We start from the raw sequence: 17,815 nt of genomic DNA on the forward strand, positions 1-17,815 counted from the left end.
CACTCTAGCCACTGAGGGGGGAAAACATATACATAATATATATACATACACGTGCATGCATGTGCACACAAACACACATACATACAGGCATAATATTTAATGCACCACTTTGTTTTGGTAGTGGTAAAAATTAGAAGCAATCTGAGTCCATTAATAGGGGAGTGATTAAAAATTTATGGTACAGCCATACCATGGAATCCCCTCCAGATATTAATAAGCACTTAGGTTTATATCATAGACCAAGAGGTGTCCATGAAGTATTGTTAAGTGAAAAATAAAGATGAAGAGCAGTATGTAAAGTATGACATAGTACTTTTGTTTAAACAAAACAAAACTTCAAAGACCTCTTACAGGTCTCTGCTTCTATATAGAGAAAAGTATGGAAGGATACACTCCAGGCTCTTTATTTTGGCTTCCATGATAAGGGTTTTCATAGGGGGAAGGAAAGTACTTCATGAATTCCATTAAATTACAGTCATAATTTTATAACATGCATGTTTTGTGGGGAAAGATGAGCCGTAACTTTCAACAAATTCTCAAAGGGATCTATGACTCAAAAAAGATTAGGATGGCAGGTGCAGTGGCTCACACCTGTAATCCCAGCACCATGGGAGGCAGAGGCAGGAGGAGCACCTGAGGCAACATGGTGAGACTCCATCTCCACAAAAAACTTAAAATTAGCTGGGTGTGGTGGTATACATTTGTAGTCCCAGGTACTTGGTAGGCTGAAGGAAGATTACTTGAGCTCAGGAGATGGAGGCTGCTATGAGTCATGTTCATACCAGTACACTGCAGCCTGGGTGACAGAGCAAGAGACTCTGTCAAAAAAAAAAGAAGAAAATTATGAATCACTGTTCTACATTGCTTCCCTCAACAGAACAGCCTAGGCAATATAGTGATATCCCATCTCTACAAAAAAAAAAAAATTAAAAATCAGCCAGGCATGGTGGCATGCACCCGTAGTCCGAGCTGCTGAGAAGAATAAGGTGGGAGGATCACTTGAGCCTGGAGGTCAAGGCTGCAGTGGGCCGTGATTGCACCACTGCACTCTAGCCTTGGGGACAGCACAAGACCCTGTCTCAAAAAAAGAAACATCCTTGTGTAACTACCAATAACCGTTCAACAAGGATTACCAATGGCTGCTAAAACCAAGGAGGGAAAAGTGATGGAAACACAGGGTAGACACCATTTCAAAGTATCACCCCATAGTCTTCTTAGTAATTACAAAGTGGATGAGGTGCGTCTGCAAGAGAGATGTGGGAACCCCCACCTTAGCCGAGTGATCAGACTTAGCTGATGGCATCAATATTGCACACCTGCCTTTATGTCTGTAGATGTGATGCAATGTAAGAAGTGCCCATCACCTAAGAAATATTCTTGCTAAAAATGTTTAATCTGAGTCTCATCATAAGAAAAAAAAAATCAGACAAATACAAAATGTGGAGGGGACATTCCAGCCTGAGGTCTTTAAAAAAATAAAACCCAGTGTTATCAAAAGACAAACAAAAAAGGTAAAGAAGTGTTCTGAATTAAGATAATAAAGAGATGCAGCAATCAAATCCAATGCATCAACTTAATTGACTCCTCAGTCAAAAAGTAAAACATCTATAAAGGAAACTTTTTAAAGTAGGAAAATCTGAACATGGACTACATATAGCATGGTGGTATAGTATTGTTAATTTTTAAGAGTGATATTGATATGATTATAGCGATGAAGATCTTATTGTTAAGAGAAATATGCTGAAAGATCCAGTGTCATAATGTCTATAACTTCAAGTGGTTAGGCCAAAAAGATTGTGTGTGTACTTTCTGTGTAGAGCAAGAGGGTATGAGAGAAAGTAAACAGGGCAAAATATTGACAACTGGAAAATCTACACAAAGGGTAGTACAGTGTCCGGGTGCGGTGGCTCACACCTGTAATCCCAGCACACTGGGAGGCTGAGGCAGGTGGATCACCTGAGGTCAGGAGTTGGAGACCAGCCTGGCCAACATGGTGAAACCCCATCTCTACTAAAAACACAAAACTCAGCCAAGTGTGGTGGCAGACATCTATAATCTGAGCTACTTTGGAGGCTGAGACAAGAGAATTGCTTGAACACAGGAGGCAGAGGTTGCAATGAGCTGAGATGGTGCTACTGCACCCCAGCCTGGGTGATAGAGCAAGGGTCTTAAAAAAATAAATAAATAAAATAAAAAAGGGTAGTACAGGAATATTCCCTTTTACTATTCTTTTAGCTTTTCTTTATGATTATCTATTTTCAAAATAACAAAATTGAAAGGGCAAGGTCATTAACATTCTCTGAGCTCAAAGAAGAGGAGACTGATACTATACTGAATAAAAATCGCCTTGTAATTAAATGCTCAAATAAGCATTTAATAAGCTGAACATACATATGCAAATTTGTCTGTAACTCCAACTTACCATTTTCAAACAGAACTTTCTTCCTGGAATCTTTACTAAACCTGTGTGCATTTCTTGGAAAAGATGATACAAGGCTGCCTAAACTTAATTCAATCACTGAAAAGGAAGAATTAGCCAGGGGCAGTGGCTCACAGCTATAATCCCAGCACTTTGGGAGGCTGAGTTGGGCAGATCATGAGGTCAGGAGTTCGAGACCAGTCTGACCAACACTGTGCAACCCAGTTTCTACTAAAAATACAAAAATTAGCTGGGCTTGGTGGCACACGCCTATAATCCCAGCTACTTAGAAGAATCGCTTGAACCTGGGAGGCAGAGGTTGCAGTGAGCCCCTGCACCCCAGCTTAGGTGACAAACCGAGACTCCATCTCACAAGGGAAAAAAAAAAAAAAAGCAAGAACTAGGTAGAGGTTATTTCTGGTAAACTGAAAGTATATTTAAAGACAAGAATATCTGTATTTTCCCTCATGCAATAGGTCAAAAGGACGGGAGATATTGTCCATATTCAGGCAAGGAACACTTAAGTTCATCATCTTACCTCCTAAAGCCTAGCAGTAGGCTGCCTCTTACAGACTGCAATGAGAGAGGCGATGTATTTGATTCCACTGTAAAAGAAAATGACCATCATTAAATCTCAGACCAAACAAACCAAAAAACCCTATATTATCAAACTGAAAACGTATTACCTTTTGGTTTTCAGTTTGGAAATTGTACCTTAAAAATAAAAATGTTTTCATACAAAATTAGACAACACAGTAATATATACCTGCAATGTAAACTACCCTTTTAATGTATTTTTATTTTCATGAACATATACAACTAATAAATTTATAAATACTCTTTCACATAAATGGCAATTACTAGTATACCAGCACACTGAGTCAGCCTGATAGACATATTGAGGCCGTATGTTATCAGACACGGTAGCACCATGAAGACAGAGACTATAATCCCCCACAGGACTTTTGTTCTTTAAAGACAATCTTTTCTCAGAGAGGCGCTGGGTTCTACTGAACCATTCATACTTCCTCAGTTCATTTTCCACTATGATCAGTGACCTACACTCACACAAGACAAACCACCTAAAGTAATAATAAAATAAGTCATACGTCTGTTATGTAATTGACTTATATTGATCTTTCACTTTTCTGAGCATTTGTGTGCTCTACTGCTCATTTTGACATTTAACAGTCTACAAGCTCCCATGTTTCAATGCTGACATTATAAGCCTGATTTGCCACTGTGTAAGAATCACACCTTATACTGACTCTTCACATAACCCTTGCCAAACTAGTAAGGGATGAGATCACAGGAGACATTGCCTGAATTTATTTTTCCCTGCAATTGTATTAAAACAGGACCATGTTATAAGTAATTGAGTTAATCTTTTCACTAAAAATGTAATTTGGCTACTGAATAATACTAAATGGATAGGATTAGAGAGGAATTCATAGAAGCAAATTCTGAAGACAATGAAGTTTAAGTGCAGGTTAAGATACCTATTTCATTAAAGGAAAAATCCCATGGGAAAAGTCATGGCCCATTTTAAGACGTGTTCCTCTCCTCAAAAATAACAAATTAACCCACAGACATAAGGAGAATTGTTTTAGATCAGCTGTTACATTCCTTGAACAAGAAGCCTAAGTTTCTCAGTGCTTTTACAGCATTTGAAAATCTGAAAATCATTTTTAAAATGGCCTGTACTGAGTCACTCAAGGAATTTTAAAGTGAACACAACCAAATGCCTCTCAGCAGCTTTTAATTTTATGTGAGCAAATTAATTTTCCATGCCTACAAACACAAGTGGGAAAACACTTCTTACAACTCCAAAACTTAATCAAGATAATCCATTTACTCTTCTCCACTACTGACATTTCCTGTGATGTGGTAACCAGCAGTGTATTCCTATGAGCTGTCTAAAGCACATACCAGCAATCACAGAACTAACTGCTCTTCAAAGACTTGTAAATCAAAGAGGGAGGGGAAGGCACTGACAGGAGAAAGCTCAAAGACTTGGCAAAGTTCTTGGCATTTTTCTTTTTCAAATCTAATACACAACCTCTTGAAATTTTACTTTTATACTATTCAAAATAGTATGCCACAGAATATTGTCAAGTTTTTATTCATTAAAAAGGTGACCAGAACCATCTCAGCTGGAAGGCTGCTGACAAAAAGCATCTAGTTTCCTTAGCAACAAACAAGCTTGAAAAATCAAGAGGTTGACAACGAAGTGGAATGGATGACATGATAAAAGGAAAAGGCAGTTCTCATGGATCCACCTAGTGAGCCCAGATTCCTCTGCTAATGCTTCTCTGTTTTCTTCTTGTCAGTATGGAAAATCTATATATTATACCGAGTGGAAGGCAAAATGAATATACTCAGCAACTGGCAATAATACTCAATATTTGACTCAAAAAACTACAACAGTCACCATTTTTCACACTGGACACTTTGCCTTTCCCTTACAATATTACAACAAATATTTCAAGTGACATGCACAAGTACTACACACCAATAACCTGGTCTGTACAAAGCTTCCACCTATACAATTTGAATATAATATTAATGAGAGGTTAACTGCTAACATTTTAGGGAGGTAAAAATTGATGTATGTCTGTGTTTTGTTTGTAAATGACACACTTTTCAGAAGATCTAAAAAACTGTCAAGTAACATCATGGACATGTTAAAAAATAAGGTCTCTTAAGAATGTCTTATTAATTAATTAAAAATAAAATGCAGGCCAGGCACAGTGGCTCACACCTGTAATCCCAGCACTTTGGGAGGCTGAAACAGGTGGATCATTTATGGTCAGGAGTTCGAGATCAGCCTAGCCAACATGGTGAAATCCCCATCTCTACTAAAAGTACAAAAAATTAGCCAGGCATGGTGGCACATGCCTGTAATCCCAGCTACTCAGAAGGCTGCAGCAGAAGAATCACTTGAACCTGGGAGGTGAGGAATGCAGTGAGCCGACTCTGTGCCACTGCGCTCCGGCCTGGGTGACAGAGTGAGGCTGTGTCTCAAAAATAAATAAATAAAATAAAATAAAATAAAATGCAGTACGGTGAAAAGAATAAAGTCTGAAATCTTACTTCTGGTTCAAATCACTAACCTTGGGCAAATCATTTAACTTCTCTATGCCTTTCCTCATCTATCAATGGAGATAATTTTATCAACATGTGATGAGCATTATAAAGCACCCAAGCATTTCAAAATTGTAGTAAACACTGGCTGTATCTTTGTTAATGAAGTCTTTATAACAACAGTTTAAAAAACTATTATATCAGAAACAGTATCACATTTGATTTTCACAACTCCCACAAGTTAAGTAGTACTATCCCTGTTTAGCAAAACTGTTCTAAGTCACATAATCAGTGGTCGAATTACAAAGAGTATCCAAGTCTTCAGGATCTCCAGTCCAACCTTCACTCTAACACCATATTACATATAATATTTGATGTCCTTACAATTTTAAAATTACTTCCAAATTATCCACAAGTTCAACTCATAAACCGTTTTATCAGTCTGGCTTTAATAAAACATATTAAAAACTTCCTTGCTTTCATTGTGTGAACCACCCTGCATCCCCTCAATAGTAACTTAAATAAACACCTATCAAGTTTACTGCTAATGTTGCATACTTACAAAATGATAATACATAGTCTAAGTTCCCCTTTACTGCTTCAGTTCTCAATGCAGCTTGAGAAAACATATCACTATCAGACAGAAATCCATTTTCCTAGGGATAAAGCATATATCAATGAGAATACATCTCAGCTAACAATATTTTGATAAGCGAAAAGTTCTTGTTTTCCTGTTTCTTTGAATCACCATATTCTCTGATTTTCTAGAAAAATACATAAGTTCTGTAATTGAATTTTAGCAAAAATTTCAAGATGACATTCCAACATTCCAAATTAAATGTTTATCTTCAAATACAGATAACTTCAAATACTGATGCCTTTACAGGGCCTTACTTCTAGGATGAGTTTACTACTTAGGACACTAGAACAATTTTCCCATTCAAGACAAAATAAAAATTCAATGCATTCATCTAACATGATATTTTGGGGCATGTAGTTTGACCAGGATCAAATTTAACTTAATTTAACCCAGAGAGGCTCATCACTTGTCCCAACATCATTTGTTTAACAATATAAACATATGCATCAAAATTCAGCTCAAATACATTTACTGAATCATTTTATTATAGCATAATATGAAAAACCACCTAATCAACAATAAGCAATGATAAAAAATAAATTATAGCATACTCATACAATGAAACAGAATGCAAGCATAAAAAATATTTTGTGGGCCGGGCGCGGTGGCTCAAGCCTGTAATCCCAGCACTTTGGGAGGCCGAGGCGGGTGGATCACGAGGTCAAGAGATCGAGACCATCCTGGTCAACATGGTGAAACCCCGTCTCTACTAAAATTACAAAAAATTAGCTGGGCATGGTGGCGTGTGCCTGTAATCCCAGCTACTCAGGAGGCTGAGGCAGGAGAATTGCCTGAACCCAGGAGGCGGAGGTTGCGGTGAGCCGAGATCGCGCCATTGCACTCCAGCCTGGGTAACAAGAGCGAAACTCCATCTCAAAAAAAAAAAAAAAAAAAATATTTTGTGGAATTAAATACTGTTATGAAAAGATGTCAAATGAAAAAGCATGTAACAAATACAATAAAAATGTAATTTTTCTTCAGGTCTCTAGTAGGCCAGAACAGGGATTTTTAGAGGGAGTTTTTTTTGTTTTTTTTTTGAGACGGAGTTTCGCTCGTTACCCAGGCTGGAGTGCAATGGCGCGATCTTGGCTCACCACAACCTCCACCTCCTGGGTTCAGGCAATTCTCCTGCCTCAGCCTCCTAAGTAGCTGGGATTACAGGCACGCACCACCATGCCCAGCTCATGTTTTGTATTTTTAGTAGAGACGGGGTTTCACCATGTTGACCAGGATGGTCTCGATCTCTTGACCTCGTGATCCACCCGCCTCGGCCTCCCAAAGTGCTGGGATTACAGGCTTGAGCCACCGCGCCCGGCCTAGAGGGAGTTTTAATAATGTAAAAGTAATTAAGCCAAAGAGAAGTAACTTTTTAAAAGGAAAAATAAGAATGCGCTTTCTTTTTATTAAACTGTAGCCTCTGTCAAGTTAGCTTTTTTGCTAAAAAGAGATTTCTCCAGCATATATCTCGACGTATACATCTGAGAGAATATACATGCTAAGCAATAAAGACAGGAACTGTGGACAGACTGCACAGCCCTACCACTTACTTGTATTCTCTAATTTATCAACAAACATTTATTATGTAATTTCTGGAAACTGATGAAAAAATGTACTTTTTAATGTATAGCTGAAGACAAAAAGCATATCAGGCTGGGCCCAGTGGCTCATACCTATAATGCCAGCACTTCGGGAGGCCCAGGCAGGCTAATCACCTGATATCAGGAGTTCAAGACCAGCCTGGCCAACATGGTGAACCCATCTCTACTAAAAATACAAATATTAGCTGGGCGTGGTGGTGGGCACCTGTAATCCCAGCTACTCAGGAGGCTGAGGCAGAAGAATCACTTGAACCCAGGAGGCCGAGGAGGTTGTAGTGAACCAAGATCACACCATTGCACACCAACGTGGGCGACGGAGCGAGACTCTGTCTCAAAAATCAAAATTAAAAAAAAAAAAAGCATATCAATACTGTGGGTACTGTTAAGCACTTAACAGAGCAGTTGTTTTGAAGCCCAAAATACTCAATACTACTGAAATCCAGCAATGAAGGCAAAATAGTTGAGATGAGATGAATGTAACCAAATTTGGGCTAAGTTTCCAGAACAGATCTGGTTTTCCCTAAGGTAAGAGTGAGAAAGCCAAAGCAGTAACAAAGAAGACACTGGATTTGGGAGCTATATTTCTGCAAAGAAAGAAAACATCTGAAAAGTAAGAACATGTGGGGAGTTTACTTAAAAATATTTTTTAACAGTAAAATATGTATAATACAAGTTCAAAATACTCCGCTAAGAACTCAGAGAAAGAGGTAAAGACAATGAAGATATAAACCCTAACACTTAAGAAGACTGTAATTCTGTAATTATTTTAATGAAAGAAAAAACACTCTAATATTATTAGAAAAATCAAGCATTATGTGAATGTGTAGGAAACATCTTTTAAACAACATGTTCCTTAGTATTAGGTGCTCTTCCATCTTGTTCCTAACGGCACAGCACTGTTTTGTTTCTTTAACTTATACATTCAGCCCTAGGCATTCTGTTTTGAAAGTGGAAAATGCAACCCTTGAGGATCCAATGCACTGTCCAAATCAACGTCTTCATGTGCCTCTTTATCAACAGCTTGCCTATTCTGGTAGGGACCAGAAGTATTTGGTAGGAAACAAAGGTTTGGATTTAAAATAAAGAGAGAGAGAAAGACAGAGAGAGAGAGAGAGAGAGAGAGAGAGAGAGAGAGAGAAAGACTAGTATATATAGTATTAGTGCATTTATGAAAATTCCTATGGAAGTAAAAAATAGTATTCAAAAAGTGAAAACTGAAGTGGAGCACAGTGACATATGACTATAATCCCAGCTACTCAGGAGGCTAACAGGGGGACTGCTTAAGCCCAGAGTTCAAGATCAGCCTGGATAACATACTGAATCCCCTGTTTCTTTAATAAAATAAAATAAAATCTAATTTATAAATGAAAATTACAGTTGCATTTCAGGGTGGGATTAGGAGTAAATATTGTTTTAATTTTTCCCAATATTGGCATATTGTCTCTTTTTAATATACAAGAAAAATGCTGCTTTGCCTTTCTGAGCAAAAGCAACTAATATTTTTACAAAGCTTTAGAAAAGTGTATATAGATTTGACCATTTTTAGTATTCAGTTTGATAACTTGTGTGTGTGTGTGTGTGTGTGTGTCCACAAAACATTAAGGAGGAAAGATAGTCTCTTCAATTATTAAATTAAGACCACACTTGTACTCACCTCCAAAATGGCACGTGCTGACAGCACACTATCAAAGCATGGAATCACATAATTTATGTATGTTTCCTGATTAGGATGTACTCCCAATTCTTGCATTCCTTTGAGGACTTCAATTACACCTGTAACATAAAATGTAAAAGCACAGAGATGAAGCACTTGGAATAAAGTAACAAAAGATCAGTAAGTTCAGTTCAATTATTTTCTGAATCATAATGTAAGAAAATTACTCCGCAATTGGTTTGTCTAAAAGAGAAGGCAGAAAAGCAACAGAACTGTGAGATATAATGACAAAAAAAAATTAACTCCTCCTTTCTTCATCCAACTCTGTGAAACAGTGAATTCCAAGAAAAGTATCCTTGAAATTAAAAGTATAAAGAAACTTAAAACAATTGAGCAATGTGCCCAACATTTCTGGCACCCCAACAGTGCATATAAAACATCACTGCTATTATACAGCAATGATGGACTTATAGAAAACTAACTTGACCAGAAGAAATGCTGCAAAGAGAATGGACTGGTTTCAAAACATGTTTTCAATTAAGTGCTTATGTAAAAAGTTCCCTAATTGTTACTAACTTCTGACTTCATATTTTACAATGTAAGAATGAAAAATGAATAGCGAACAATTGATTCTAATGAATTATTGTCTAACTGTATTGAAAACTAACTTAAAAATCTTGTAAGTTGTTTTCTCCATCTCATTTCCAACTCAAAAAATTCTCTTTTAATAACTTCTTATAAATTAGGTCATTTAATGTTTTCAGACCTACAGTGAGCTTCAAATAGACCCAGTTAATTCTAGACAACTGTCAGATTACTCAGGTGTCACCTAACTTGACAGAGGCTACAGCTTAATAAAAAGAAAAAGCATGCTTACTTTTCCTTTTAAAAACTTACTTCTCTTTGGCCTCAATACTTTCACATTATTAAAACTCCCCCTAAAGTTCCTGTTTCTGGCCTACTAGAGACCTAAAGAAAAATTGCATTTCCATCAAATTTGTTACATGATGAACTCTAGCACAAATAATTGACAGTAAATTCCCACTGAGTACAGAAAGACACAGGCAAGTCAAATTACATTGTAAATAAGAGCACATTTCTTTTAGATAAAATTTAGATTATGTTAAAAAAAAAAAGCATAATTTTTAACAATTTAGATTATTAATCAGAATATTTTAACTTTAAACAGTTCATTATACACAAAATTACTTAATTCTGGCCTAAAAACAGACAAACAGACCAATGCAACAGAACAGAGAATCTAAAAATAAACCCACACACATAGAGTTGACTAATTTTGACAAAGACACCAAGAAATGGTGTTGGAGCTGCAGGCAGTAACACACACCTATAGTTTCAGCTATTCAGGAGGCTGATGCAAGAGGAATGCTTGAGCCCAGGAGTTCAAGTCCAGCCTGGGCAACATAGCAAGGCCTTGTCTCAAAAAAAAAAAAAAAAGGCCGGGCATGGTGGTTCACACCTGTAATTCCAGCATTTTGGGAGGCTGAGGCAGGCAGATCACAAGGTCAGTAGACTGAGACCATCCTCACTGACTTGGTGAAACCCTCTCTCTACTAAAAATATAAAAATTAGCTGGGTGTGGTGGTGTACACTGTAGTACCAGCTACCCGGGAGGCTGAGGTAGGAGAATCACTTAAACCCGGGAGGTGGAGGTTGCAGTGAGCCGAGATCACTCCACTGCACTCCAGCCTGGCGACACAGCAAGACTCCGTCTCCAAAAATAATAATAATACACACACATACACACACACACACACACACTCTCTCCCTCTCTCTCTCTCTAGCTGGGCATGGTGGTGCATGCCTTGTAGCCCCAAGTACTTCAGAGGCTGAGGCAGAAGAATCACTTGAACCTAGGAGGTGGAGGCTGCAGTGAGCCGAGATCATGCCATTGTACTCCAGCCTGGGCAACAGGGCAAGACTCCATCTCAAAAAAAAAAAGTGTTGGGAAAATTGGATATAAGAATGAAATTGGACCCTTATCTTACACAATACACAAAAATCAACTCAAAATAGATTAAGTACTTAAACCTGAAATCATAAAACTCCTAGAAGAAAACATTGGTCTTGACAATGACTTTTTGGATTTGAGACCAAAGCACAGGCAACTAAAACAAAAATAGTGAAGTGGAACTACATCCTAACAAAAAAGCTTCTGCATGGCAAAGGAAACAACAAAATGAAGAGGCGACCTATGGAATGGGAGAAAATATTTGCAAACAACATATCAGATAAGAGGTTAATATCTAAAATATGTAAGGAACTCACACAATTCAAGGTCAAAAAAACCCCAAATAATTCAATTAACAAAATGGGCAAAAGATCTGGATACACACTTTTCCAAAGACATAAAAATGACCAACAGGTTTATGAAAAGATGCTCAACATTACTAATCAGGGAAATGCAAATTTAAGCCACTATGAGATATCACCTTACACCTGCCAGAATGGCTACTATCAAAAAGTCAAAAGCTATTAGACAGTGGTGATGATGTACAGAAAGGGAACCCAGGTATATTGTTGGTGGGAATGTAAATTGGTACAACCATCATGAAAAAGAGTATGGAGATTCCTGAGAAACTTAAAAGTAGAATTACCAACAATCCCACTTCTGAGTATATGTTCAAAGGAAATAAAATCACTATCTCAAACATTTGCACACCCATGTTCATTGTAGCATTATTCACAGTACCCAAGATGCAGAAACATGCCATCAACAGGTGATGGAATATTATTCAGTTTTAAAAACAAAGAAGGCCGGGCGCGGTGGCTCAAGCCTGTAATCCCAGCACTTTGGGAGGCCGAGGCGGGTGGATCACGAGGTCAAGAGATCAACACCATCCTGGTCAACATGGTGAAACCCCGTCTCTACTAAAACTACAAAAAATTAGCTGGGCATGGTGGCACGTGCCTGTAGTCCCAGCTACTCAGGAGGCTGAGGCAGGAGAATTGCCTGAACCCGGGAGGCGGAGGTTGCGGTGAGCCAAGATCGCACCATTGCACTCCAGCCTGGGTAACAAGAGCGAAACTCCGTCTCAAAAAAAAAAAAACAAAAACAAACAAACAAAAAAAAAAACAAAGAAAATCCTGTCATTTGCAACAACATGAAAGAATGTGAAGTACATGTTAAGTGAAATAAGCCAGATACAAAAGACAAATACTTGATCATCTCACTTATATATGGAATCTTAAAAAAAAAGAACTCTAGTATAGGACTGGAAGGGTGAGGGAAAAGAGATGCTGGTCAATAGATAGAAATTTTCAGTTATATGGTAAATAAGTTCTGGACACAATGTACTATATACTTGATATTTACTGAGAGTTCAATTATTTTCTGGCCACAATGTTTTTCTTTTTTTTTTTTTTTCTTTTTTGAGACAGAATCTCGCTCTGTCACCCAAGTTGGAGTGCAGGGTCACCATCTTGGCTCACTGCAACCTCCACCTCCCGGGTTCAAGCGATTCTTCTGCCTCAGCCTTCCCAGTAGCTGGTACTACAACCGTGTGCCACCATATCCGGCTAATTTTTGTATTTTTAGTAGAGACAGGGTTTCACCATATTGGCCAGGCTGGTCTTGAACTCCTGACCTCATGACCCACCTGCCTCGGCCTCCCTAAGTGCTGGGATTATAGGCATGAGCCACCACACCCAGCCAACAGAAAATTTTTAAAAAGGTAACTAGCTGAGGTAATGGATATATTAGCTTGACTGTGGTAATGATTTCACAACATGTACATGTATCAAAACATAGCCAGGTGAGGTGGCTCATGCCTGTAATCCCAGCACTTTGGGAGGTCAAGGCAGGAGGATTGCTGAGCCCAGGAACTCAAGACCGGCCTAGGCAATACAGAGAGACCCCTGCTACTACTAAAAAAAATTTTTTTTTTAACTAGCCAGGTATGGTAGTGTGTGCCTGTGGTCCCACTGAGGCTGAGGTGGGAAAATCTCGAGCCTGGGAGGTCAAGGCTGACAGAGTGAGACCCTGTCTGCAAAAAGACACGTTGTTTATCATATAGATAGACGATAGAGACACAGATTTAGATATACAATTATTTATCATTCATACCTCAGTAAAGTTGGCTGGGAAGAATAACCTCCTATTCTCAAATCTTAGAGATTTAAATGTATTTTTCAAGATGCAAAAATAATAACTAACTTTTTTTTTTTTTTTTGGGGACGGAGTTTCGCTCTTGTTACCCAGGCTGGAGTGCAATAGCGCAGTCTCGGCTCACCGCAACCTCCGCCTCCTGGGTTCAGGCAATTCTCCTGCCTCAGCCTCCTGAGAAGCTGGGATTACAGGCACGCACCACCATGCCCAGCTAATTTTTTGTATTTTTAGCAGAGACGGGGTTTCACCATGTTGACCAGGATGGTCTCGATCTCCTGACCTCGTGATCCACCCGCCTCGGCCTCCCAAAGTGCTGGGATTACAGGCTTGAGCCACCGCGCCCGGCCTAATAATAACGTTTTTAAATAGCCGGGCATGGTGGCAGACACCTGCAATCCCAGCTACTGGGGAGGCTGAGGCAGGAAAATTTTTTGAACCTGGGAGGCAAAGGTTGCTGTGAGCCAATATTGTACCACTGCACTCCAGCCTGGGTAACAGAGTGAGACTCCGTCTCAAATAATAATGTTTTTTAAAATCCCAATAAACGAAGCATGTGCTTATTGAAATTTACGAGAACATGCATATACGGTTGATCCACACTGTACAAAGAGGCCTAGCAATACTTATAAACAAAATTTAAACTATTCCTCTAATAACTCACTGGGTATCACTACTAACAACCTTAATAACTAAAATAAAAGATGGCAAATCTCACTGTGCTCTTCTTTATATGAAAAAATTACTAAGCACCTGAGGAAAGGACAGAGCTAAATTGTTTTTGAATTCCTAGTAACAGATTTGTGTTAATCTAATGTCCTCAGTGTCCTTTCTGACCAGTAATAATTGTTTTCAGGACCAAGGCTTAAAGTAAATAGCTAAGTTGCTGGTGAGATACTCTGGTGAAGTGACCAAAAAAAAAAAAAAAAAAAAAAAAAAAAAAAGGGCTTTGGAGTTTAAAGATCCAGCTCTCCCCTTTCGCTCTGGTACTTAATGGCAATGTAAATCTAAGCAAGTTGCACACCTTTCTAAGCCAAAATTTCATAGCTTACACACTAGAAATGGAAATATGCCATGAACTGTGCCTTCTAGACACCTTTACACATATTGCTTCGCTAAATCTAACTACCACCCATGGACTATGCAAGGTAATATGTGTCAAGGCACTTAATGAATAGAATAATTTTCTGACCTATAATAGTCTACGCCTATTGAATGGATGAAGTAAAGGTCCAAGAACTGAAATATTATTCATAGGCATGGAAGAAATTCTTGTGGTCTAAATTCTTAGGGCAAGATTGAGGACAACAGAACGATAACATCCTGAACAAAAATAATTTCACTATTACCACTTGGCTTAGATCAGTGTGTCAAACTCTAATCAGGTTTCAATCAGGGTGTGGGTGTGCTTCTCTACAGAAATAAGGCTGAAATGCCTTTAGAAGTCAACTAATCAAGTGAAATAAGCCAGACACAGAAAGTAGGACAGCAGTTATAGGATGAGGGAGATATTGGTCAAAGGGGACAAAATTTATGTTAACATGATGAGTACGGTCTATGGGTCTAATGTATAGCGTGGTGGCTACAGTTAATAACACTGTATTGTTTACTTGAAATTGGTCAAAGAACAGATTTTAAGTGTCCTCACCACACTCATGCACACAAAGGCACACATATAAATGGTTAACTATGGGTGTTAATGTTTATGGTTGTTAATCAACTTGACTATGATAATCAGGATACAATGTACCTGTATATAAAATCATCACCTTGTACACTTTGAATATATACAGTTCATGTCAATTTTTTAAAGTGGGGGAAAGAACGTCAATGAATCTTTATCTAACAAAAGTAGGCTGGGCACAGCGGCTCACGCCTGTAAGGCCAGCACTTTGAGAGGCTGAGGCTGGTGGATCACGAGGTCAGAAAATCAAGACCATCCTGGCCAACGTGGTGAAACCTTGTCTCTACTAAAAATACAAAACTTAGTTGGGTGTGGTGGCATGTGCCTATAGTCCCAGCTACTTGGGAGGCTGAGGCAAGAGTATCACCTGAACCTGGGAGGCGGAGGATGCAGTGAGCTGAGATTGTGCCACTGCACCTTAGCCTGGGTGACAGGGCGAAACTCCGTCTCAAAAAAAAAAAAAAAAAATGTATAAAGTAATTTCTCCAAGATCACAAGCAGAAGTTGAATAAGAAACCAAGTCTCCTAATTGTTACACTATAAAAAATACGAAAACCTACATGTTTTTCCTGGAATCAGAAGGAACTGGGATCAAGTGTTTGTTCTGCCATCAAAAATAATGATTTTCAGTGGCTCCCTGTTGGCAATAGAGGAATGATGATAATAAAGCTCCCCACTTAACCCTCAAGGTGGTTACTAAAATTAAAGGAAAAAATATGTGCAGAACCCTAACTACTAAATAATTGTCCGTATGTGATGGTTTTTTTTTTTTTTTTTTTTGAGGTGGAGTCTCACTCTGTCGCCCAGGCTGGAGTGCAGTGGCGCTCACTGCAACCTCTGCCTCCCAAGTTCAAGTGATTCTCTTGCCTTAGGCTCCCAAGTAGCTATTGCAAACAATCCTCTGCCTCAGCCTCCTGAGTAGCTGCGATTACAGGCGCCCGCCACCATGCCTGGCTAATTTGTTTGTATTTTTAGTAGAGACAGGGGTTTCACCATCTTGGCCAGGCTGGTCTTGAACTCCTGAGCTCGTGATCCACCCGCCTTGGACTCCCAAAGTGCTGGGATTACAGGTGTGAGCCACCATGCCCAGTCTCACTCTGTCACCCAGGCTAGACTGCAGTGGCAGTGATCAAGGCTCAATGAAGCCTCAACCTCCCAAGCTCTAGCAATCCTCCTGTAGTCCTGGCTGCCTGGGAGGACTACAGGAGTACACCACCTCGCTTGGCTAATTTTTATATTTTTTGTAGAGACAGGGTTTTGCCAAGTTGCCAAGGCTAGTCTCCAAATTCTGGGCTCACCTGATCCCCCTACCTCAGCCTCCCAAATTGTTGGGATTACATTCATGAACCATCACATCCAGCCTAAATAAACGCTAACAGTAGCAATAATAACTTAATTTTTTTTAGTTATATCAAAATAAATACATAATCCTCAAAAGTTTCTTGGATGATAGATTTTCCAATGTTTGTGAAAACTGATCACCAAATTGACTATAGCTAAAAGATTCTTATTCTTATATGAAACCCTTCACCCCATATTCTAAGCCTGAAATATGTTTCATTCTCTTATTTCTTAATTTTTTCCAATAACATTTATCAGGAGGAGGAGTACATTCTGCTCACTTAGATTATCTATGTTGCTAGCATTTCCAACTTACATTATCCTTCTACCTTAAACTAAAGCAGGCTCAAGAAAACCTGGATTCACACCTTCTGCTCAGGTAAGTTCAATCACTTCCTCAGGCAGCCTGAGGGAGCAGACAAAAAAAGATATTCTGTTCAGTAACTATAGTCAGATGGGAGGAGAGATGTATTTACCAGTAAGAAGGAAAAAGGTGACTGACTGATCTATCTACATAAATTCTGATAAAAAATACAATTCACATTTCTTTTCAAAACAAGAAGATTGAAATAATCTTATATTAAGTTAGATATAAATAGATTCCAAACCTCTGTGAACTTAGAAAATCTAAAATAAGACTAAATAATCTAATAAAAATATTTCAACACAGCCACAAGAAAGTTTTTCAATCTAGAAGAAAGTCTCCATTTAAAAAGCTTTATGAGAATTAAAACAGTCCACAACTATCAGGAAAGATACATGATTTGCCTAAGCAACTTTCACCGATTATGACTGTTTCATTCCACAGGATTTTACACTCTACCCAGGGCACTCATTTTATCAGGAGGCAATTGCTTTCTCTTTTAAAAGTTCCGCCGAGCACAATGGTTCATGCCTGTAATCTCAGCACTTTGGCAGGTCGAGGTGGGTGAATCACCTGAGGTCAGGAGTTCAAGACCAGCCTGGCCATCATGGAGAAATCCCATCTCTATTAAAAATACAAAAAATTAGCCAGGTGCAATAGCACACACCTGTAATTTCAACTGTTTAGGAGGCTGAGGCAGGAGAATCGGTTGAACCTGGGAGGCAGAGGTTGCAGTGAGCCAAGATCATGCATTGCACTCCAGCTTGGGCAACAAGAGCAAAACTCCATCTCAAAAAGAAAAAAGAAAGAAAAGAAAAGTAACTTTCTTCTATTCAGCCACTTCACTCAACTGGCATTGAGGCTTTCTGATCAACCCTTCTTTATGTATTTTACCCTTTTCACAT

General features: G+C 38.7%; 1 protein-coding gene across 1 annotated transcript in view; it reads right to left on the reverse strand.

Annotated features, from left to right (window-relative positions):
• The window catches only part of LRPPRC (leucine rich pentatricopeptide repeat containing), a 112,780-nt gene that overhangs the window by 69,203 nt on the left and 25,762 nt on the right, over positions 1–17,815 (reverse strand). Inside the window, exons 12-14 of the mRNA XM_032239444.1 lie at positions 9,396–9,514; positions 6,066–6,159; positions 2,958–3,024 (exon numbers count right to left, since the gene is read on the reverse strand). Of these exons, the coding sequence (XP_032095335.1) occupies positions 2,958–3,024; positions 6,066–6,159; positions 9,396–9,514 (280 nt within the window). The remainder of the gene's footprint in view (positions 1–2,957; positions 3,025–6,065; positions 6,160–9,395; positions 9,515–17,815) is intronic.

Source organism: Sapajus apella, unplaced genomic scaffold (genome assembly GCF_009761245.1).
Source record: "Sapajus apella isolate SASKATOON/1434 unplaced genomic scaffold, GSC_monkey_1.0 scaffold44, whole genome shotgun sequence".
Classification (NCBI taxonomy): domain Eukaryota; kingdom Metazoa; phylum Chordata; class Mammalia; order Primates; family Cebidae; genus Sapajus; species Sapajus apella.